This window comes from Hyperoodon ampullatus (assembly GCF_949752795.1).
Source record: "Hyperoodon ampullatus genome assembly, chromosome: 6".
NCBI classification, from domain to species: Eukaryota; Metazoa; Chordata; class Mammalia; order Artiodactyla; family Ziphiidae; genus Hyperoodon; species Hyperoodon ampullatus.
Genome location: NC_136919.1, coordinates 32,432,192 through 32,456,138, shown reverse-complemented (window position 1 = coordinate 32,456,138; position 23,947 = coordinate 32,432,192). Strand labels below are relative to the sequence as shown.

Genomic DNA, 23,947 nt, shown 5'->3' with positions numbered 1-23,947 from the left:
GGTGCTTTAAGGGCCTCAGTTCCACAGCAATTAAAATCTACATCATATATTTTGCACTAAACGACAAACTGCCTTTTAGTGTTTATGGAGTGTTTTCTATAGATGAAAGAATTTGATCTCCTTCCCTGGACTGCAGGACGGAGCGGAATGAGCATCTCTTACACTGCTCTAAACAGATGTAACTGACATTCACCCCAGCTCCAGGCACATGGCAGGTGTTCGGCAGCTAGTTTGTGACTGACTGATTCTGGGCAAAGCCAACTGCACCGCCCCTTCTGGCAACAACCGGCTGGCTTACTCTGTAGGTGAGGATGGCTGCCACGGGGAGGGGACTGATTGAGGGGCTTGGATTCAGCTCAGAGGCAGGGCTCGACCCAAATAATACACCCAGTCACCCCCATTTTGTTAGCTAACGAGGCACACAGAATGGTCACAAATCAACTTGCTACGAAAAGGCACATCAGAGAAAATTTAATTTCCAAAGTTTAGAGGCTTTCCTGGCAACCATTCTGGGGTCTATTTCCTCTTAAAGGTTTTTCAACATCACCTCCAGCTTTGCGCAAGGTCCCTGGGTAACCGACTGGTGGGTGTGATCACCCCCGTCATTGATGACGCTCTCCCAAAGGCCCCTACCTGACACGGCCGCCGCTGCCCTTTTCTCTCTGTTACCTTGTTTTCTTTCTCTCGATTGTACTTCTAACCACCTGATCTACAGCACGTATGTACTGGTCGATTGGTTGGTTCTCCCCACTATCTGTGAGAGGTTTGTCTCAAACTTCTTAACTTACATGGATGTTTGGATTTTATTTCATAACCAGTGAGGGCATCTAAGTTTTCTTGGGGACTTCCGGCTCAGCTGGGCACGGAGTGTCTGCCCAAGACTGAGTATGAAAAATGTTAAGGGTCTGTGACAAAAGGCAGTCCTGCCACTGGACCACTACACGTCTCGGCCTCTTGAGGGTCGTGGCCAGCGTGCAGCACCATGAACAGCAGCACTTAAGACTACATTCATTCACTTAAATAGCTCATTTGAGTGCCTACATGTGCAAGGTAATCTGCCACGCTCCGGGGACTCAAAATAAAATGACGGCCTCTGCTGGGACTTCCCTGGCGGTCCAGTGGCTAAGACTCCGCACTCACAAAGCAGGGGGCCCGGGTTCAATCCCTGGTCAGGGAACTAGATCCCACATGCCACAACTAAAAGCCCGCATGCCGCAACTAAAAGATTCCGCACGCCACAACCAAAGATCCCGCGTGTCGCAACGAAGACCCGGCACAGGCAAATAAATAAATAATTTTTTTAAAAATGATATGCCCTTTAAAAAAAAAAATGATGGCCTCTGCCTTCAACAAGCTGATGGTCCTTATATGTGGAATCTAAAATATGACATAAATGAACTTATCTGCGAAACAGAAACAGATTCACAGACAGAGAGAACAGACTTGTGTTTGCCAAAGGGGGTGGGGTGGGAGAAGCATGGATGGGGAGTTTGGGATTAGCAGATGCAAACCATTACATACAGCATGGATAAACAACAAGGTTTTACTATAGCAAAGGGAACTATATTCAATATCCTGGGATAAACCATAATGGAAAAGAATAAGAAAGAATGTGCATATACATATGGAACTAAAGCACTTTGCTGTACAGCAGAAATTAACACAACACTGTAAATCAACTACAGTTCCATAAAAAAAAAAGAAGTGGATGGTCTTGGGCGGGGGGATGGAAAGTCAGACAGTTACAATAGAGTAATGATCAGCTCTGAACTAAGGAGTGCCCAAAGATGTGAACAGAAAGGAGGTCCCTTAGCCAGGCAGGAAGAGTTAGGAAGATTCAAGTTTTCAAGGATGAGGAGGAATTAGCCAACCAAGTGAATGGAATAAACAGGAGGTCAGGTGAAAAGAAGTGGAGGAGGACATTCCAGGAAGGAGGACTAGCAAGGCCTGCAGGGTGAGAGCAGGACCCTGTGCAGACAGGGCCTTCAGGACAGCTGCAGCGCAGGATGCAGCAGGAAGAAGGGGCGAGGAGTGACCCCGAGAGAGAGAGGGGCCCAAATATCAGCTTTCCATGCTGAGCTTGAATCTACTCTGAAGGCAGAGCAGACAGCCACTGGAGGGTCTGAAGCAGGAACCAGGTGAGATAAAGGCTTCGCATTTGTACCTTTTCTATGTCTATAGATTGCAGGCAGAGGCCTGCCCCCTCTCTCAGATAGGGAAGGCAGCTTGGCATAAATGCATTCCCACCATGAGAGAAAACCAACCAGCAGCACGTTCCTTACTGATGAGGGATAGCAGCAGCTGCCTATGACTCCATGCTTTGTGTTGTCAAGTAGAAAACACCAATGTGGTAACTCTTCCCCTCTGGATTTTACTAGCAGGTTGGAATTGTTCATTTAAAATTCAGTTCCAACTGTTTCAACTGAACACATTACATTTACATCTGGAACAGATTATGGTCCTACTACCTATGGGAAGGAAAACTGGAAACCCAGGAGGCTACCTTTTCTGCTCCCCACCAACCCTTCATGTGCAAGAAAATACCAAGGAAGCACAGGAAACCAAGTGGTATGTCCACACGCTGGCAAACACCAAAAAGACGTAGCCATCAGCCAAGATCTTGTGGTCTGTTGTTCAAATACAGCGTCTCAGCAACATCCAAAATGTTTCTAAATCTGTATCGTACTCCTTAATTTTAACACCCATGTGTCAACCCAAGGACACTTAATACATATTTCTTGGACTCAGACTCAACTCAATGGTCAAACTACTATCTTGTAAAGTGATTCAATATTCTCCTGGATTCATTAGTGTTTTATAAATGGTTTGTTTCATCATAACAAATATTACATCTACTATATGTTAGGTATTTGACAGATACCAAGACCATCAGAGCTCACAATTCGAGAGCTCTCCGGTTCTTAGGGGAGATTATTGAAACACACATGAAAATGAGCGCATGCTCAAAGAACAGAGCCAACGCCCACAAGCATTTCTACCTGTTGTGAGCAGAGAACCTGCCAGACACTGTGGGTCTGGAGTCAGAAAAAAAATCCAAATCTTGACTTACTGCTTTAAACCACTGTCATGTTTATCTATAGAACACAACTTTCCTTTTACATTTACAGGACATCTACTCTAGAAAGTGATGTCCAGAATATAATATGCCAGGTGTTTAGAATAGAAAGATGGGCAGTGGGCAGGACAAAAACCCTGTCCCTGATGAGCTCCCTTTCTGGTAATATCATGGAGTTGGCAGAACGGACCACGTGTCCCCCGGGGAGGTCGGCCACGGCACTGTGGGGTTTCAGAGGAGGGAGAGCTGACTCACGTCGGGCATCACAGGAAACACCATGGAAGCAAAACGTGCACCTGGCTTTGAAGGACAAGCAGGGGCTGGACATCTGGAAGCAGAGGAAGGGAGGGGCAGCTGGGGGATGGGCATGGAGAATGCTGAGAGTGGGAATTTCTTTTTAATAGGCCAGGTAGAGCTGCTAGAGGTTCTCGAACAGGAGAATGATATGACTTTCATCCTTGCTTAGAGGGGACTGAAGGGAGCAGTGTGCAGGTGGGGTGGCTATGGTAATGGCTTGGGTAAGAGACGGGGAGGGGAGGGGAGGGGTGGGTGTGAGAGGAAGTAAGGAGACGGAAACCACAGGACTGAGTAGGCAACGGATGGGATGTGGGTCCAAGGAGACCCGGATACGCAGTGGATTCTAGCTGGGTACCAAGTGCCCTGGCAGAGGGGCAGGCCTGGGAGGAAGTTCATGAGTTCCAGTTTAGAACCTCTGCGGTGGAGGCCGAGGGGGACATCCAGGTGGAGAAAGTGAAGAGCAGATGGAAAAGACGGTCTGGGGCTTAACCTGATTATGGCTGGATGTGGAGATTTTGGTGGCATCCTCAGAAAAGTGAGAGTCGGTTCCGTGTGTCCGTGAGGGGGGAGAGCGCAGAGGAGAGGACTGAGGACCAGACTGGGGTCTACATGATGGCAGCTGTCGGCGAAAACAGGGTAAAGAGAAGGTATCATCAGGGAGGCCGGCGGAGAGCCTGAAACATACAGTAGGACCCAAACCATGGGAGGAGAGCTTCCCCGGGAGGAAGGTGAGCAGTTTTAAATGCCACGGACAAAAAAAGAAGGATGAGGCAGGAGCAGAGGCCGTGGACTTGTTTGTCTGGAGTCGCTGTCCACCTCTGTAAAAGCCATTTCACTAGCGCACTAGGGCCAAAGTCACACTGTAAAGGATTCCAGAGAGGGCGGGGAGGAGAGGCGGCGGCAGCAGGTGTAAACAAGGGAAGAATGACTCTTTCCCAGAGAGAATGTCTCTGGGGTTAGCCAGCAGGTCACTTCATGAGTGGTTTCAGTAAAATGCTGAAGGCACAACACAGACTCTAGCAGTTTGAGAAGAGAACGAGTGGTGAGGAAGAATAAGTTGGGAGTATTGGTTCTTTTCAAGAGATTTGGAGGCTAAGATTGCAACTGCAGGAAATACAGCAGAAGTTCTTACCCAAGAATGGTTTTAATATTCAAAACGGAGCACTTTCCCAGGGTTCATAGCGCTCCCTTTTCTAGACTCTCCAAGGGAATAATAACACATCTGAGAACTAAGATTTAGGGAGACTGTGTGACATCGTAGACAGAGCTGTGGATTTAGGCCGACTCCACCCTCCTCCAACCCTGCCAGGTAGTAACTGTGACCTTTCTTAAGACTATTTTCCTCCTTCCAAAAACAGCAGGAAGCTGGTTATGGAAGTTCCTATTTTATGGAATTGTTGTGTGGATTAAACCAATGTTCGTAAAGTATTTAACCGACATGCAATAAATGATAGTTATCACTAATTTAAAATATATACTGATTAAGGCCAATAATAATAATGTCTAACTTTGGGACTTATCACTGCATTACACCCACTGATTAGGACATCAAGTGCAAAGGAGTTTCTTGTGTGGGTGGTTTCCATTAAGCCCCAAAGTCCAAAGAAGTTTAAATCAACAGGACTCCAGATTAAGCACCTCTCTCCAAAAACGGAATTATTTTAGACTCCCAAGAAACAATTCATGATGTTAAGAGATTTCATTCAGCTTCCAAGGCAAGATGTGAAAGTTTTCTTTCTTTTCCATTAAAAAAAAAAATCCTTATCAATCTCTGGTTGTGGACAAATTATCATAAATTGACAAGAAATTTGCTTTTACTATGCTATTTTAATACTAAGATTTCTACAGTAATTTAGAATGTGAAAGCATTTTCATATGTTATCTCATTTTATCCACAAAATAACCCCAAAAAGTAGGCATCATTATTGTCTTACATATAAGAAATCATGGAAGGTCAATGATTTATCTCAGCCCACACTTGTGAACGGAGGCAGTCAGGCCCTCTGCCTGAGGCTGCACATGCTGGATGGTCCACGGCCTCCAATGTGGGTGGTACTTTCTGGATTTGGACCTCAAACTCAGGTGTCCAACATCCCCAAGCAGACTCTTAAGGAAAGATGATCTATACAAATAACTGGTTTTGGAAAGATCATTCCCGCTCCCCACTTTCACTAGCTCCAGCTGGGTTAAAATGGGTCCCCTCCTGGCATCTGCTCAATCAAAACGCACCCAGCGATACACAGGAAGAGTCATGCCCCGTGCCGGTACTGCAGTGCGACTCTAAAATTACACTGGACAAAAAATCGTCCTGAGTTGGGGAAGAGGTTCCATGGAACCCTCGCACGCTTCACCGGAGTGGGAGTGCCTGAGGGGAGCCACGGCCACCAGATGCCCTGGAGCAGGACCTCTCGTGAATCACATGCTGCTGACCTACTGCTGTTAATCACCTTCGCGCATTTTGGGAGACAGGAAGCCCAGGGGCCACAGGAGGGATGCTCCACCTGGTCCACAGGGAGAGTCTGGGGCTGCGGGGGTGGGGCTGGTCTCCGTGCTGCTTAACTTTATATGGCTTTACGTCACCAGCTCAAGCACGGTCATCTCCTTTTACTGGGATGATGATGATTAGTATAAACACCACCAGTTTACTCAGTATATTATGAAAGCTGTTTTCTCATACACTGTTTTTGCCATCTCGCCATTTAGAAAATGGTAATTAATTAAATAAATAAAATCTGAAACCTGCCCTTGACTTAACACAGAACTACCATCCCTCCCTCCCGTAGCTCTCAAACACTCTTTTCTGCCCTGGCAACACACAGTGGGTGGACATCTATGTAGCCTACGTTCTTCCCTAGGGATACTGTGATTTAGATAACATCCCAGAAAATTAGAGAAGGCAGAAATGTAGTGAAAAGTACTGGTATAGAGGCACATAATAATGAAGCCACTGAAAAAAAATGAAGAGGAAAAAAATTCTATCCTGTATTTTCACATTGAACTTAATCTTTTTTTTTTTTTTTTTTGCGGTAGGCGGGCTTCTCACTGCTGTGGCCTCTCCCGTTGCGGAGCACAGGCTCCGGACACGCAGGCTCAGTGGCCTTGGCTCACGGGCCTAGCAGCTCCGCGGCATGTGGGATCTTCCCGGACTGGGACACGAACCCGTGTCCCCTGCATCGGCAGGTGGACTCTCAACCACTGCGCCACCAGGGAAGCCCGAACTTAATCATTTTTTAGACAATTGTTTTTTTCCAGTCTTTCATTATATAGGCAACATAACCAAGATGCAAAAGTATACTGTAAATGTATCAGCAAAAATGGTCTTATTTTATTGTTAACAATACATAGAAATTACTGATTTTAATGTGTTAGTTGGGAAGTTTACTTACACTTTACTGCCTGCCTTTAATTATCACAATTGTTCCTTCTAACAGACACGCTGGTGACATTATTCTTGTTTGCATGCAAGTTAGATGTGGATTTCTTCATCTTTCCTTCTCTGTATTCCTAATTAAAAACTTACCCATGGGCAACATTTTAAAATACTGTTAAATCAGAGTAACAGGAAAATCACAACTCACAAGTACAATATAATAATTTGTGACACCACAGCTATTAACTCTAGCTCCTCACTCCATTTACTCGCTGTTAGCTTTGGGACAGACGAGGTAAACACTGCAGCTATCTGCAACTTCTACCACCTTGGTTGTGACCCCATGCCTGTCTCTTTCACTCAAGAAAGTACCTTGGAATACTTATAAGTAAACTGATGTTATAGAGGGATAAATCGGAATAAGCTCAAATTTATTTTTAAAAATAAATTGATAATTTCAAAAAGATACATGCACCCCTATGTTCATAGCAGCACTATCCACAATAGCCAAGACATGGAAGCAACCTAAATGTCCATCAACAGATGAATGGATAAAGAAGATGTGGTTTATTTATACAATGGACTACTACTCAGCCATAAAAAAAGAATGAAATAATGCCATTTGCAGAAACATGGATGCAACTAGAGATTATCAAACTAAGTGAATTAAGTCAGAAAGAGAAAGACAAATACCAAATCACTTATATGTGGAAGCTAAAACACGACACAGGGACCTCCCTGGCAGTCCAGTGGTTAAAACTCTGTGCTTCCAATGCAGGGGACGCAGGTTTGATCCCCGGTTGGGGAACTAAGATCCCATATGCCGTGCACAGTGTGGCCAAAAAGTACAAAAAAAATATTAAATTAAATTAAAAAATAAAATAAAATAAAATACAACACAAATGAGCTTATCTACAAAATAGAAACAGAATCACAGACATAGAGAACAGACCTGTGGTTGCCAAGGGGCAGGGGGTTGGGGGAGGGACGGAGTGGGAGGTTAGGGTCAGCAGATGTAAGCTGTTATATACAGAACGGATAAACAAGGTCCTACTGCACAGCAAAGGGAACTATATTCAATATCCTGTGATAAACCATAGTGGAAAAGAATATAAAAAAAGAATGTATATCTATGCATAAGTGAATCACCCTGCTGTACAGCAGAAATTAACGCAACCTTGTAAATCAACCATACTTCAATATAAAAAAAAAGTAAATCAGATTTGTGGTTAATAAAGATAACCTTGAAAACAGATTGCGAAAGCTTGAGATTAGAGCCAGGAAGACGGGTGGAAATCAGAGGAAGTGCAAGGTGAGGGTTATTCAGAGTTGGGGTCTGGCAGGTTGGAAACCAGAGAAGGACAAAGGAGGCAGAGACACGAGAATGCAGGAGAAAGCCCCTTTGAAATGGCTAAGCCTAGGATCTGGGTTGGCTAGACAAGGGATCGGTAGTGGTCAGAGAGAATTTACGGGTTTGAGATGCTGGAAGTAGAGTGGCTATGGTGAGTCCAGCCACAGATGAAGGGTGGTGGAACACAGTCAGGAAGACGTGAATCTCTCTAGCTGAAGAAACCAAACATTCACTGAGTCATGACCACTGAGTCTAGTATACTGAAATTCCAGAGCACGATGGTCATGGCTGGGGTAGAAAGGCAGGCTGTGAGCCTGGCACTGAGTTCACTGAGGAAGCTGAAGGAACATTCCAGAAGATAAGAAGGAAATAAGCAGAGAGCAGACACTTGAAAAGTGAAGGAAGCAAAAATGTTCAACAGGTAGCAGCAAGTAAGGACTGCACTCACTCTTCTTCTTGGCTGCTTGGAGGAAAGGGATTAGTCGCTTTGGTCACAGAGAGTTGAGAGGGAGATGGAGTTGCCATGGGGGGCAGGGGACGGGCAAAGCTAGTTAGCTGGAGGAGGGAGGTGTGACCAAGGAAACGTGCAACATCATGGTGCACACTGGCTTTTTCCAAACATCTTGTGACACAGCTGAGCTCGAGGTCACTAAAATTCCCAGGCTTTTTCACACATAAACTACTGTTTTGTCTGTTTTCCTTGTGTGTGGTTTATTCTGCCGCCCTAATTCACATCAAGAAATATTTACTGAATGGCCTGCCAAGTGCTAAGACTCTGAAATAGTCCTTGACCTCAGAGAGCACACAGTTTAGTTGTGGAGACAGATATGATAACCGACAATTATAAGAATATTTGGCAAGTCTAGTAATGGAAGTGAATACAAAGGTCAGAAGCTACCCAACATGTTTTATATTTATTCCCTAACAAAATCTCATTTTCAGCTCATTACTCTGAACAGTCTAGACAGTCTGTAATCTTGATTTTGTCATTTAACTATGGACCATTTGCCAGTATTTCAAATGTATTAAGTCTTAAGCAGTAGGAAAAGAGACTTTACTTAAGTAATTTTTTAGAAGGTGAATGAGCCTTTAAAGTGAAATAAGCGAGTGAAATTTTGATTGGTGAAACCTCAAAGCCCTTATATAATTCTGAGACTCCCATCTTAAATACACATATCACATTCACACAAAACTTCTTGAAGCCTTTAAGTACTCAATGTTTATGATTTGAAGGGGAATCATATTTGTTGGTTTGTTTTGAGATATGGACCCTCACATTTTAAAACTATGGTGAGTCAAATAGTGATAGAATCTTCCAAGTAAAGACAAAAACATGAAAAAAAAAAGTAGTTTGTATATTGTGGTCCCAGTTTTGGAAAAAAATTAAAATAACAAAACAGAGCCTGTCTGTATATGTAAAGAAGAAACATCTAGATGATTCTACAGCAGACTGTTATTAAATTCTTTTGGGTGCAGAGAGGCTGGCATTATGGGTGACCCTCACGTTTTATGTTATGTATTGCCATAAAGCTGTTCTTTAATCCTAAGTAGGTATTACTCTTGTCATCAGGAGGAAAAATCTATGCAGACATCTTCAAAAGGGATAACTACCTCCCATGACTAGTTTTAATGCACATTCATTCTTGAAGATTTACAGGTATCAGCATCAGGCACCCATAGTTCAAAAGTACCCTCCCACTTCCAAAGGGGACAGGGAACTCGCTGCTGTTCTTCCTTGTTTAGCCCAGCTTCTTAACAATGAAAAGACCTCTTCCTGGTGTTAATTACCCCTACAGTTTGGTTCTACTTCCCCTTATCTCGCCAACTATCCTCCCAATAACTTCCCTACACACCTCCACTCTAGCCAGACTGGTCTTCTTGCCGTCCCAGGATCCCTTCTTTAAGTTTGGTCACTTCTGATACTCCTCCCACCTGGAAAAGACTTCGATCTGCCCATAAAAAAATCCTATTTGCCCTTCAAGGCCCAGCCTGAGTCCCACCCCTTCCAAGAAGCCCTCCAGGACTCATCAATTCCTTCTCTTCTCCATGGCTGCAGCCAATAAAATCCAAATGCAAAATTTCTCATTTGTTATATTCTGCTCTTCTAACTAACTCTACGTATTTATTAACTCAAGCTCTAAATATCAATCAACAATAAAATTTGGCTTTATTTTCCTTTGGAAGACTCCAGGGCCCCCAGACATGTAAGAATAGATTTCATCTTCTCCACTCTGGCTCATTTATGGATGTGTGTTTCTGTTGCGACTCTTTGATGAAATGGCCCAAAGGTTAAGGGCATAAGCTTTGGGTTCAGACAACGTCCACCACATATATGTTTTATGACTTTGGGACTCATCATTTCAGTCTCAGTTTCCTTCTCTATAAAATGAGACTAATAATAATTTGTAACTCTGATTCATCAGACATATTGAATCTGATGGCAAATTTAAGGCAGTCAGCCGAAGTAAATAAAAATTATGATTAATTTTACCACTTCAGAATTAAACCAAGAGACGACAGCCAGAAACCTTATAATAAACCAGAATGGATGACTTTCAAACTGGTCACGGGGAAAAAAATAACTAGGAGTGCTAAAAATCAAGGACTACAGGAAAAGTTGAGAAGGTCATCCTGTGTTGCTCGATGGGGCGATCACGGCAGCTTTGGTGGAGGGCTCACAGCACATGAACATAAGAGATGACATAGGAGGTGGCTTCCATGAGGCAGGTAAGAATATTCTGTGTCCCCGAGGAAGCTGGAGAGCCTAGCCCTGGAATGACTGCCCCAAGAGCAGTGTACAGGTAAATAAAACCTTAGCTGGGCCCTGTACTCTTAGCCAAACACCTCTTTTGGGTTGAGCCTGATGACTATGAAACTACTTACAGTAAAACAGAGGAGCCCTCTGGCAGGAACACGTCCCTTCCTGGGCATAAACAGCAAGGGACTGACTTCAGTAAAAGGCAAGCAGATCCAACTTACCTGAACCTTTCATGTCAGTTTGGCCAGTCTTTATCTTGCCGTTTTTGTTTAAGTACCACCACTGGAATTTTTCTATAGGATATTATTTAGGATTATGAATGAATTAAGAAAATGCGTACATCATTTGGACATGCTGGGCCACACCATCAAAACTCATATAATTTATTTTAAAAAATAAATAATAGTTGCTTCAAGAAGGTTATTTCTGGCAACTTCTCATCTCAGCTCTTAAAAACAATTCTTTTTCATATGCCCACCTTGCCTGGGATATACCCTGTGCTCCAGCAAAGCTGCCCCAGGATATCTACCTCTGAATCATGGCTCACACACACTAGTCCTCCCAAATCCAACACCCTTCCCTCTGCTTGTATAAAATCCTCTAGTGCAGAACAGTATTTGAAAGAGAGGAGAGGACCTATGAATCATAAGAAGTCTCAAAAGAGTTTAAGGGATTTTATATTCAATAAAATTGCACTAAAATACCTAGCTCTGGTTCCAGGGGGAAAAAAAATCAAGGTGGGCAATGATAAGACAAAAAAAAAAAAAAAAATCTTCCTTTCGAAAAAGACCCGAGATAATTTTAGATGATTTGACTAACAACTGAATATACTTTCTGCCAAAGAATAAAGTAAATTTCTTCTTCCTTTTAGATACTTCCCACAACTGAGGTTCTGGAGGACTTTAAGGTAATCTCCAACCAAGAAATGCAAAAGTCAGCTGTGGAATTAGGAAGCAAATTCTGGTGTTGCTAGGAACTAGCTCTGAATGAGTTGGGTAGTATATGCTTGTATTTCTGAGGAACAAATGTTTTTCTTGGCATGGGAAGAGGGAGATGGGCGAGTTGACTGAGTTCCCAGGACATGGAAAGCTTATATTTGAAATGTTTTTCAATGCTTGGCACATGAAACTGTGGCGAATTCAGAAAGTCACAGAAATCTCAGGCAGGTGGGTTTCTTGGGAAGGGTCTATCACATGATATTCGACTTCAGGGTGGTGATAATTTCGGAGGCTCCCTATTTGCTGATGAGGACAAGGTCTATAATTTAACCACTGAAGACTTTTGGATGTCTAATAGAAGATGCGGAATCATCTGTACCACTTTGCACCACTGGAGTTACAGCCTTCTTAAGTCTTTATAGTAGAAATGCCACTCTTCATAATAAGCACTAAAATAAACTCTAGATCAGATTTTAATGTAGAAATTCTGAAGTCAAAAAAGGGAAGGTTAGTATTCTCTGGCCAGATAATTTTGAGACCAGCAGAACCTATTAAAAAATAATGGCCAAGGGCTTCCCTGGTAGCGCAGTGGTTAAGAATCCTCCTGCCAATGCAGGGGACACGGGTTCGAGTCCTGGTCCGGGAAGATCCCACATGCCGCGGAGCAACTAAGCTCGCGTGCCGCAACTACTGAGCCTGCGCTCTAGAGCTCGTGGGCCACAACTACTGAAGCCTGTGCGCCTAGAGCCCGTGCTCTGCAACAAGAGAAGCCACCGCAATGAGAAGCCCATGCAGCACAACGAAGAGTAGCCCCCACTCGCCGCAACCAGAGAAAGCCCACGCACAGCAACAAAGACCCAATGCAGCCAAAAATAAATAAATAAAAAATAAATTAAAAAACAAAAATGACGGCCAAGCCACTGAAAGTATGCCTTGTATCCCACGTGCTATAAACGACGTAGATCTTTGTATTTCACAATTACTCACTCAGGAGTCATTTTTAAAGAAACCACTCTTCTTTCTTTCACCCCAAGAGAAATCTGACTGCAACTGGAACCTGTGTGGAAGGGTCTGATGCCCTAGCAACTAATTGGATCCTCTTAAAGGTTGAATTTTATGTCTGACCTATTTAGAAATCTGAAAAGCTTCTCTTCAAAAAGCAGGCATCTCAGATCTTAATTTTTAAGTGTCAAGTATTGCTGCAGTCAAGGTTAAACGAATTGATAGTTTGGCGTCAGACTCAATACAATTCTTAGAGAAGATTTTCTTTCAAGCATAAGTGTAATTCACACACTAACAGTTTTAAAGCTCTACTTAATGCCCTACATTTCATATATGAAACAAAGAATATATTTAGGTCAAGTTATATTTTAAATGACATCTAGAAATAGTCTATATGTTAAATATAAAGGTCTATAATGACATTTATTAAAGACAGGATTAATTTCATGGGTATTGCTGTAATTTTTTCCACCAGTCATCTATGGCAGGGTTCAGCAACATACAATCCATGGGCCAAATCCACCCTCCCCTGCTTTTGCACATAAAGTTTTATTGGAACACAGCCATGTCCATCTGTTTACATATTGTCTACGGTTGCTTTCACATTACAGTGGCACTGTTGAGTGGTTCTACCAGAGACTCTATGGCCCACAAAGCTGAAAGTATTTTCGATCTGGCTTTTTACAGAAAAAGTTTGCCAATCCTTGATTTATGGCTTGTAGAAATTAACCACTACAAGTCTCCTCTAACCCATATATTATGTTAAAAGGCTGGTGGTGGGCAAAATTTTCAGGGAGAGTAAAAGATTTTTACTAATCTATGAGTTTTGTTGGTCAGTTTCACTCTATAGCTTCTCTGAACTGGATTTTACAGCAACCAAACGCTGTATGTTTTTTGACGTAGACGCAGAGAACAAGCTAGTCCATTCCAGGGCCAAATGATTATGTGCGCTTGCTCCAAGGCGCTCTGCTACCAGGTAACCACACTGGTAATGCCCATCTCCCCAGCGCCACCACACTTCCTGTCTCCTCCTGAGTACTGGAAAGGCTTACACCCTGTCTCAAACTTCAGTTTCCCACTTCTACAGAAGGTCTCGCTATCCAGGGAACAATGATAAAGTTGAAAACACCCTTTGTCAAGGAAGATCATTTCCTCTTGGCAGACTGATGTGTCAGAAAGCTTCTCTTAGAGCAATCCCTAAGGTTTCATCTTTGGATCGTCCGTCTTTTGAACTTGCCTCTTAAATGGAAATGAAATAAACTTACCGTTGTACAGCTTGGTTCTGTGGAGTTAGTCAGACATGCTAGGAGACTCGGTACAATTAACTGAATTGAAAACTGTGATGCCTCCAAGAAATCGTTGGTCAGTTAAAAGAAGTCAGCATTTAATAAGTATCTACCTAACTATTCCCATTGGAAAATTAGGGGACAGAACCAAAAGCATATCCACAAGTACAAATGAACACCAAGAAGATCATCAATCGATGAGAAATCAGAGTAGGGCTGGGGCTGGTAAATGTCAGTCTTTAGAAGAAGTTAAACTCAGAGACTGGTAGACAGAAGCAGACAAGGAAGAAATCCTTCCAAGCTCCCAGCAGAGCTTCTTCAGATGCATGGAAGTGGAAATGAAGGCAGAAGATGCCGGGGACAGCAAGTACCGAGATGGTTGGAAACATAAGTATTTGTTGGAGAGACCACTCAGGATGGAGAATGTGTGACTGAGTGGTGAACTTTGAATGCAACGCAGAGGACTTGGATTTTGACATGAGAAGTGCCTGTGGATTTTTGATGAGAGATGCCTTGATAAAAATAGTGCTTATCAAATATTATTCTAGAGATTAGAACCGAGAAGCCAAATGAAAAGTTGTAACAGAAAATCCTTCTCTTAAAAAAAAAAAAAATCACAAAGCTCCTTACATTTTTCTACCAATTCATACTAGCAAAGACTTCTCTGCTGGGTGGACTACAATGAGATCTATCTTACAAGGGGAAGGATTTCATGACCAAAAGTTCTTGGTGTTTTCCCTAGGCTGCCATTAGGGCACAGCCTAAAAGACTATCTAATTCTCACACACCTTATTTATCTTGCACCTGGTCTTCGTGTCCGATTTTTGTTTTAAGCGTACCACGCCAGCTACTTCCCTAAAGCAGGCCATTCTGTACAGCGTAACTGAACAGAGAGAAGAAATAAAATCAGCTATTCTTTAGGGGAAATTCGAGGGAGGAAAAAGATGGAACGTCACCAGTAGCCTGACTTCTTACAAAGGATAGAGCTGAATTTTAAATTACATATCCACTGCCCAGGCACTGTGGAGCTACTCAGGCCTAAACAAATCTCATAATGAAACTACACTGCTCTAGTTTCTTTCTTGTTTTATAGATGTATGTATATGTGTGTGTTTCTGTACTGAAAGCACAGACTCGGAAAAAGCCTGAAAAAGCCCAGTCCTCTATTTTATATGGCAGAAAGAACCCAGTAAACACAAACATAGCAGAACACTTCCTCTTGTTGACAACCTTATGATTTCCCCTTAATGCACTGTTTAGAACAGCCATCAAGTGTCATTTCCCATTATCTTATACACAGAATCAGCACTGCTTTTCTTTCCAACCGCCAATCATGAAGGACATATAGAGGATCCACGTGCTGGTGAGACATGTCAAGACTGACAGCCCAGAGCCTAAGAGCTCTGTTTATGTCCAGAACAGGTGTGCGGCCAGGCAGTGGGAGCGCAATCACCCCTCCACCTTCTCACATCTGCCTTCCCAGCCTCCCTCCCTTATAGGGCTCCCCTCTGCACTGGGAGGGAGAGCAGCTAGGGAAGAACCTTCCTGTTCAGCCCGTTTCCTTCTGCCGGAGAAGGCTGGCTCGCTCTCAAGACTGCAAGCATCTGACCACCGCAAACAGCAGCAAGCATGTCCAGTCGTTTTATTCACATCCCTCACTAGGGGATCAGAAAGCCAAGGACACACTGGTGATTTCCCTGGTTTTATGGATCTCTACTCCGCCCCCCAGGCCTGCAACACATTTTTGGTTCCTGTGTTCAGAGCGCCCTGGCATCTGCAGTGTGGGAAACCTTAACCGAGGGCCAATGGCCCTACAGCTTCCCCCTATTAAAATGTGCAACTGGATTTCACATGCGTGTTTCAAACACCATTCAAGGCGTGATTTACAGGCTACTGTCTAGCCCCACAGCTGTTTTTTCGTCCCCCAGATGCAGCCACTTCTAGGAAACCACCACTCAGCTCCCTAGCAGACAGCCTTCCCATTTTCAACCTCTTCCCTCATTCTCAGGCGTCCAAAACCTTGCAACACCTACATCAGAAGGATTCAAGAAAATATCTTTTGAACGGACACACAATTAATTTTTCTTTCCACACTATCCATTCATGAGAACAGCCCATTTGGTGCCTTCTTTCTGTTTACCCCACCTTAAACCTTTGGGTTTACCTCACCCAAATTAAACAAATCACTGTTGACCCACTGATCCAGGTTATTTATATACATTAAAAACAGCACAGGTCCAATGAGTTCTGTGTAGGCCTCACTAAAGAGTTGCCACCCAGAGCTTTCACATTCATTATGTTCTTCCTTTAGAAGAAGAAGGAAAAACACTTTTTTATTTTATTTTGTTATTACTATTTTTTTTGTGGTATGCGGGCCTCTCACTGTTGTGGCCTCTCCCATTGCGGAGCACAGGCTCCGGACATGCAGGCTCAGCGGCCATGGCTCACGGGCCCAGCCGCTCCACGGCATGTGGGATCTTCCTGGACCGGGGCGCGTACCCATGTCCCCTGCATCGGCAGGTGGACTCTCAACCACTGTACCACCAGGGAAGCCCGAAAAACACTTTCATATGTTGCCAAATTATCTCCCTGTGGCTGAACAGACTATCCGTGTTATGCAGAGAGTTACTCAATATCATTATCATCATGTTTCTGCGACCACCCTCCTCCCAAGGTCCTAACCTAGTCTAGCTTCCAAGAACCTGAAATCAGCCCCAAAAAAGGTTAGGCTTCAGGCTTAGGGCTGTGGTTAGTTCAATACCATGCTGATAATACTCTCTAAACATTTGATTTTAAGCTGCTGGGTGGCCAGAATGGCACTGTATCCATTTATGATTCTTCTGTGCGTTGCACACCTCCTGGCAGAAAGTACAGACTCAGAAAGTTGACTGAACTCTTTTTCAGCCTACACAGAGGAAGGCAAGCCATGCAGTGAGTAGGCCGCGGGATTCCCTTGTCCTGAGACTAAGACCCGCCTTCCAAGGGGGAGGAGGACAAAGGGAAAAGAAGGTACAACATGGCGAGAAATGTCCCAGGAAAAGCCTTTGTTGGGAATGGTGTTTGGATGCATCAATTTCACCCAAATGGTTGCACAAGTGTAGCTCCCATTTCAGATGAAAGCAATTCATTGACAATCACGTGAAACAAGACCTTACAATTTACGTCAAATTCTATTTTGCCTTTTGTCGCAATATACCAATCTCTCACAATGAACAGAATCTCGAGGTGCAAAGGGGACATCTTCTGTGGCCTTTCACACGTGCTCCCCCATCTCCTCTCCACCCCTTACTCTGAGACTCTTAAGTTTTCCTGGAGAACAACAACAAACACAGGCTAAACTGCCACACAACAGCTGAGGAGACAGCGCGCTCACTTCATTCATTACAAGCCACCGTCGTAACAACAAGCCTTCATTGTTAAACAGAAGTCCTTCAAGACAGGAATACCGGCAAGGAGTTACTGTGTCTAAGCTGGTGTTTACTGATTTGCAAAGGAAAGGCCACCAAGTTCTACAACTCAGCAACGACAGCTTTTAATCCCAGGACTTACCTTTTCTTTTCCTCCCAATTGTCTTCGCCCAGACCTTGTGAATGAAGATTCCTCATTTACTCTTTTGCTATTTGGATAACTAGCCCACATGGACATGTTGGGCTGTCAGATCTTCAGGTTACCTGAGGATTCTATCTTTTTAAACCCTTACATTAAAAATAACCCCCAATTCATACTTGTCATAAATGGTCTCAAAAGCCAAAACTGCAATCAAAGGATGTAAATCGCTGAATAACATGACCATTTATTAAATATCTACATGTGTCAGGTGTTGTGTTAGGCATTTTACACACGTACCTTTTCTCATTAATCTCTCAAGGCCATCATGAGGTAGGTATCATCATCCAATTTGTCATGTGAGTCTAGGAAGCTAAGATTGCCCAGGAAAACACAACTGGCATTGAGAGAAGTAAGATTCAAAGCCAAGCCTTGGTTCCAAAGAGCCCCTGAACTTTCTTGCCAGCCCACTAAGCTCCTCTCAAGGACCTAGTAGCAGACCTTGGGAAACAGTCCATTCCCTGACCTGGGAAGTATTCAGGCTAGGGGGTAGATAACTGGTTACCAGAGATGCTGCAGAAGGGATTCTAGCACGAGGGGCTCACGGAAGAGAGCAGCTCTCAGGTCTTCTACATCACTAAGAATCTCCAGACTCCCTCCTCTCCTAAGCACGAGATCCTGCAGTCATCTGCGGTGAGCTGAGTAATCAACACCCTTCTGTTTCACGGGCGGATCAAAACAACAAACCATCCTGTGCTCGCGCTGCCATACCCGCCACCTCTCGCTCTCATTCTCTCTCTTCTACAGCTTTGGTTACACTGCCAGTGAGGAGACCCCCTCCAGGGCTTCCCAGATTTAGTCTGAAGCTTCCACAGGTGGGCAGTTACACCCTCCTCCTTCCAAATGACGCTTCCTCGACATCCTTCAGCCATAACAGAAATCACTACGTTACCCCTAAATTATCTTGTGACCCCATCAGACACATGCCCCCACCCATTCACCCATTCCAGTCCCACTCTGAACTCTGTCCTTAACTTACACATCTGGCACCCCGAACACTCCACAGCACACACATATTTTTTTAGGACAAGACAGGATATCAATAAGTACAAAAGTCAACGAAGAAATAAATCTCCCTGGTATTCCTCCTCCTTCCTGCTCACAACCACAGCGGAAGAATCCAACACGAACCCATCACACGCGTGCTCTTTTCACAAGCAGAGGGCACACCAGTGCAGAGGCGTCTGGCCTCAGCACCAAATAAATGCTCACCGAGTTCACTTCACCCTCCAACTCCAATGTCTATACTGTTCCAACCTTTTCACGTTTCTTCCTTCACTTGAACCGCCACGTTTTCGTGTCAGATTTTCCTCTAGAAAGAAGGATGGGCCGTTAACCCCAGCCCACCTCCCCCCACCCATGATTGATGGTGGCTCGGAAGCCCGGTTTTACCATTGGAATCTTCCACTTCTTCGGCCGGGGTGGCTTTTTGGGAGGAGGAGTGGTGGGCGTGCGAGGAGAGGAGACTGACAATCCTCGGCCGGGGGAGGGTCAGGGCTTTTCCGTGGACCTTGAGGGAGTGTTCCTTCAGCTGGCTGATTGTCATGGTGGAAAAGGAGCACCAAGAACACTTGTAGGCATGCTCACCTGGAGGGAGACGGTCGGCAGCAGAGGAGAAGGAGGGGAGGGGGGACGAGGCGGGTGGAAGACAGAATAACAGGGTCAGTTAACTCCAGAGAGCCTGTCTCAAGCCGCACGGTCTGAGGGCCCTCCCAGACCAACCCCCTGCCCACTCCACGACCACAGGGCTCCTGGAGGATCGGAACTCTTCTATGAGCCCTGTAATCAAGTGACCTGGTCCCTTTCCAGCTCAGGCTTTGCTTATGGGGATGAGCCTACGGTAGATTCCCCAGCAGAGAGTGAAACCAAATGTCTAGGTAGCTCCCTCAGCAAAGGCTTTCCATCTCTCTCCCTCCCTCTCTGTACCAGAAATGACGATGTCAGTTGTCGTTCCAGCCTTTATTATCATCCACAGAAAATAATACACTTCATTCTTATTCCAAGGGTCGATCGGTGGCTTTCCGAGCACGAAGTCACTCAGTGCAAACTGCTGTGCTATCCTCATAATTTACTTCCTTGCTGACTCTAGGCCTCCTGGATTCCACACATCCTACCTGTGGGGTTTTTTGGGACCAGTTCACGAACCTCAGCACAAAACTCCATTTCCCTATCTGATCAATAGTACAGAAATGGGTAAAAGTCATTTCTTGAACTGAGAGAGGTGTGTGTATATATATCAACATGTGTGTCTGCATTTAGCTCCAATATTTTTCAATAAAAAGGACATGGAAGTAAAAATAAGTATTTTTCTTTCTTTAATTAATGTTTATTGGAGTACAGTTGATTTACACTGTTGTATTAGTTTCTGCTGTACAGCAAAGTGAGTCAGTTAAACATATACATGTATGCACTCTTTTTTAGATGCTTTTCCCATATAGGCCATTACCGAGTAGTGAGTAGAGTTCCCTGTACAATACCTATACAGTAGGTTCTTATTAGTTGTCTATTTTATACATAGTCGTGTGTATATTTCAATCCCAATCTCCCAGTTTATCCCTCCCTCCCCCTCCCAACCCCTTGGTAACCATAAGTTTGTTTTCTACAAAGTATTTTCCTTTTAATTGTTTTTATACCACTGAAATACAGCACAGATCACTATGATGAAATTAAATGAGAGTATGATTTATCTTTGCCCTAAGTCAGCTTTTACATGAATTGCAATTTAAGAAGCAAGGGTGTGAAATGGGCATCCTTATGTCGCTGGACAGACAAACACTGGTACAATCAACTCGGAAAGCAATTTTGCTTTTTATAACAATAAGCTTAGAAAGCTCATGCCTGCAACTCAATGATTCCACTTCTGAGAATTTATATTAAGGAAATACCCTTTAATACTTAGAAATCTGTATTTAGAAATATACATTACTTATGCTTGAAAAAGGGATGAAACATAGGGAAATGATTAAGTAAACGTGGGTATATCTTCTTGATAAATTACTATTCATGAAAATAAATTCTTGAAGAGTTGGCAATTCATAGAAAACTAAAATACTGAAACTCAGAAAAATACACAGAAAAGCATAATACATTTTAGATTAGATTATAATCATGACTATGGAAAATAATTATAGCGGAGATGGTTGAAAGGAAATATTATCAAATATTAACAACAGTGGTCTTCAGATAATAAGATTATGAATGGCTTGACTGTATTTCTTCTTTCATTTTCAAATTTTTTCTAATGAACATGTATTTTTTGAAATTTATTTTCAAGTGAAACTTAAAAACCAGAGAAGAGGGAAAGGGAAGGAAGGAGAGGAATAAGAGAAGAAAGGATTGTTAGTAACGAAGGTTTTGTGGACCAGTGAATATGAACTGAGGACAGCGCTGATGTGCTACAGACAAATGCTCACTAAAGCAGAGCAAGAATGAGCAAGTAAACATCCACTCTTGCTTTTACCCTGCTGAGATGGTTACTTTCCTGCCACCTCCAAAATTACTAAGTGGTTTCACTTGAAGTGAGACCAGCATCTGAAGTCCTGCATTCAAGCCTCCTTTTCACCACTGGTGACCCCCAAAGTGTGCACTTCCAAGAAAGCCTCGAAGAGACCCACACAAAACCTTGCATGATGCAACATGCTATAGCCCAAAGCAGAAGAGAAGCACAAAGAAGTCAGAGGACCCAAACAAGAACACCAGTCAATTCCACACCCTTCAGACCATGACCTGTTAGCTACAGGATAATGCTGGGCATGAATAATGGTGTTTACTAAAATAATAAATATATCTGTCATACTGTACACTACTGCTCTCCTTATTCCATTTCTCAATTTTTCAGTGCAAACCTTGCTATATGAACCTTGGTGGGTGGTTATAAGTAGCATAACCTGAGAGAGAATTCAAATCCAGGTATCTGGTTAGTACACACTACCTTTTACCCTATAAAATAAAATAAAATACTCCATCTAGAACAGACAAGATGAGTCAAGAGTCTTCTGGAAAATGATTTGGCTTTCTCCAAGCCAAGCCACTCTCTGTAGCTAAGACCAAGTCATAGACACCAACGGTTCAAGGTGTGTGGAGAACTGGATTACGATGCTCCCACCCTCTCTCTCTGGATGCTTTCTTCCTGCAAACCAGTGAGCACAGAAGACCAGTCTGCTTGGTCAGCTCCAAGAATATACACTTCAGCTCAATGCCCTGGAGTCAGTGTGCAGCCTGTGGCACTTTTTTTTTTTTTTTTTTTTTTTTTTTTTTTGCGGTACGCGGGCCTCTCACTGCTGTGGCCTCTCCCGTTGCGGAGCACAGGCTCCGGACGCGCAGGCTCAGCGGCCATGGCTGACGGGCCCAGCCGCTCCGCGGCATGTGGGATCCTCCCGGACCGGGGCAGGAACCCGTGTCCCCTGCATCAGCAGGCGGACTCCCAACCACTGCGCCACCAGGGAAGCCCCGTGGCACTTTTTTAAAGTCTTTCCCACAGGCCAAATCACTTACCCAACTCCCACTGGTAAAGTGTTTTTGACAAGGCTGAGATCTATGGGGGAAACTCCCCAGGACAGTGTCCCAAGTGAATAATTTACAATATACACCAGTTAGAAAAGAGTGGTTTGAACCCGGAAGTCTCTTACTCCATGGACTTTAGTAAAATGTTCTGGAAGATACAAAAATACTAACAGATAGAGAAGAGCCCATATAGCTAATCTGCCATCCCCTCCCCAACCCCCAGTGGGCTTAAGGCATCCTGAAGGCTTCCATAGTTTTACTCCATTAAGCCAGTTCAACAGGACCCAACCTTCAGGAAACAGCAGAGACATGGCTGTATTTCCACAGGGGATGAGGAGACGACAAAAGTGAAGGACTCAGGTTCTGGGCAGTTAATAAGAAGCTAATAAGGGAAGGGAAGCTAATAAGAGAAAGGAAGCAAACAAATGAGACAGAAGAATTCCAGTTGATTGAAAAATTTAAAACTAGAATTCTAAACACCTTAGCTGAGGAAACTCAGGGGGGAGACTGGATCTCTAAAAGAATCTCCGACAGTATCGCTAGCCATTCTAAAGCTATTGGTTCCCCAATTTTCCTTTGTTTGATGTAAGTTCCTCAAAGGTTGACAACACCTCTGAGAGGGCCACAGGCTGCTGCGGAGTCGGGGTTCTCAGAGGACACTGGGGACATCCTGGGAGGAGGCCCCAGACCCTGCCACACTGCCTTTCTTACTCATGCCTCTTTCCTCTCTTGGATGAGTTCTGATTAGCTACCTGTGGGCATCCTCCATCATATGCGAAGTAAAAAAGAGCAGAAGAGAGAGGGAGGCAGCATCCTGTGAGTGACAAGGATGTAGGTTTTTGTTCTGGAGTCAAATTCTTAGTGAATGGGCTCTGTGGCCTTGAGCCGGACACTGGATTTTGAGTCTCTGTGGCTTCATCTGACACTGAGGGTGACAGCAACATCTACCCTTTGGGACTGCCTTGAAGATTAAATGAGATGACGAATATACCATGCTTATTAGTACAGAGACTGGTAGGTAAGGGATGTTCATGAGACGAGCGTGATGAGATGGGATGACAGAGTGATGGAGATCAGCACAACTCCTGGACACTCATGACCCAGGGTCATTTCTTATCTGGGATGTGGAAATGCATCTAAGGGCATCTCATGAGAAATCTCACACATCCTGAGGTCTCTGTCCCTTTGAATGTCCCCAAGATTATAACTTTATTTTAAGTTGGAAATTATCTTCAGGAGATGTACCAATTCTTGCATTTCCATTAGAAAATCTAGGTAATTTAGAAATTTCTCTAAAAAACAGAACCTGTGAGTAGCAAGAATCGGTCAGTAGGTATGTGTTCGTAGGTATGTGTTAGTTGCATGAATCAGCTATGACATGCGTGACAGGGTACTTGGTATTATTTTTCCTTTGGGCCATTCTTTAATTTTTTTAATTAGATTAAAATACAACTGACTACACAACCATCCCAAGAAAAACTTATTCTCATGTGTATGGAGCAAGAGACTTAAAAATTTCACTCACTGAAGACTATTAAATTTCAAACTCAGGGAACTAGTGCACCGCGAACACCAACTCACCAGCATGAGCTTTGAGGATGTGTGTCTTCAGCCGGCTGTTGTAGGAGGACTTGAAGGAGCAGAGCTTGCATCGGAATGGTTTATGGTGTCCGTGGTGGGTTTGCATGTGGCGATCCAAACTTGAGGTAGAAGAAGAGAAAAGGAAATGACAATATTAAAAACTGCATCCAACATTTTCT

General features: G+C 43.8%; 1 protein-coding gene across 1 annotated transcript in view; it reads right to left on the bottom strand.

The window, feature by feature from the left end:
* ZNF462 (zinc finger protein 462) overlaps nucleotides 1-23,947 on the bottom strand; it is a 141,683-nt gene that overhangs the window by 48,169 nt on the left and 69,567 nt on the right. The window contains exons 6-7 of the mRNA XM_079705815.1: nucleotides 23,769-23,887; nucleotides 19,077-19,271 (exon numbers count right to left, since the gene is read on the bottom strand). Of these exons, the coding sequence (XP_079561941.1) occupies nucleotides 19,077-19,271; nucleotides 23,769-23,887 (314 nt within the window). The remainder of the gene's footprint in view (nucleotides 1-19,076; nucleotides 19,272-23,768; nucleotides 23,888-23,947) is intronic.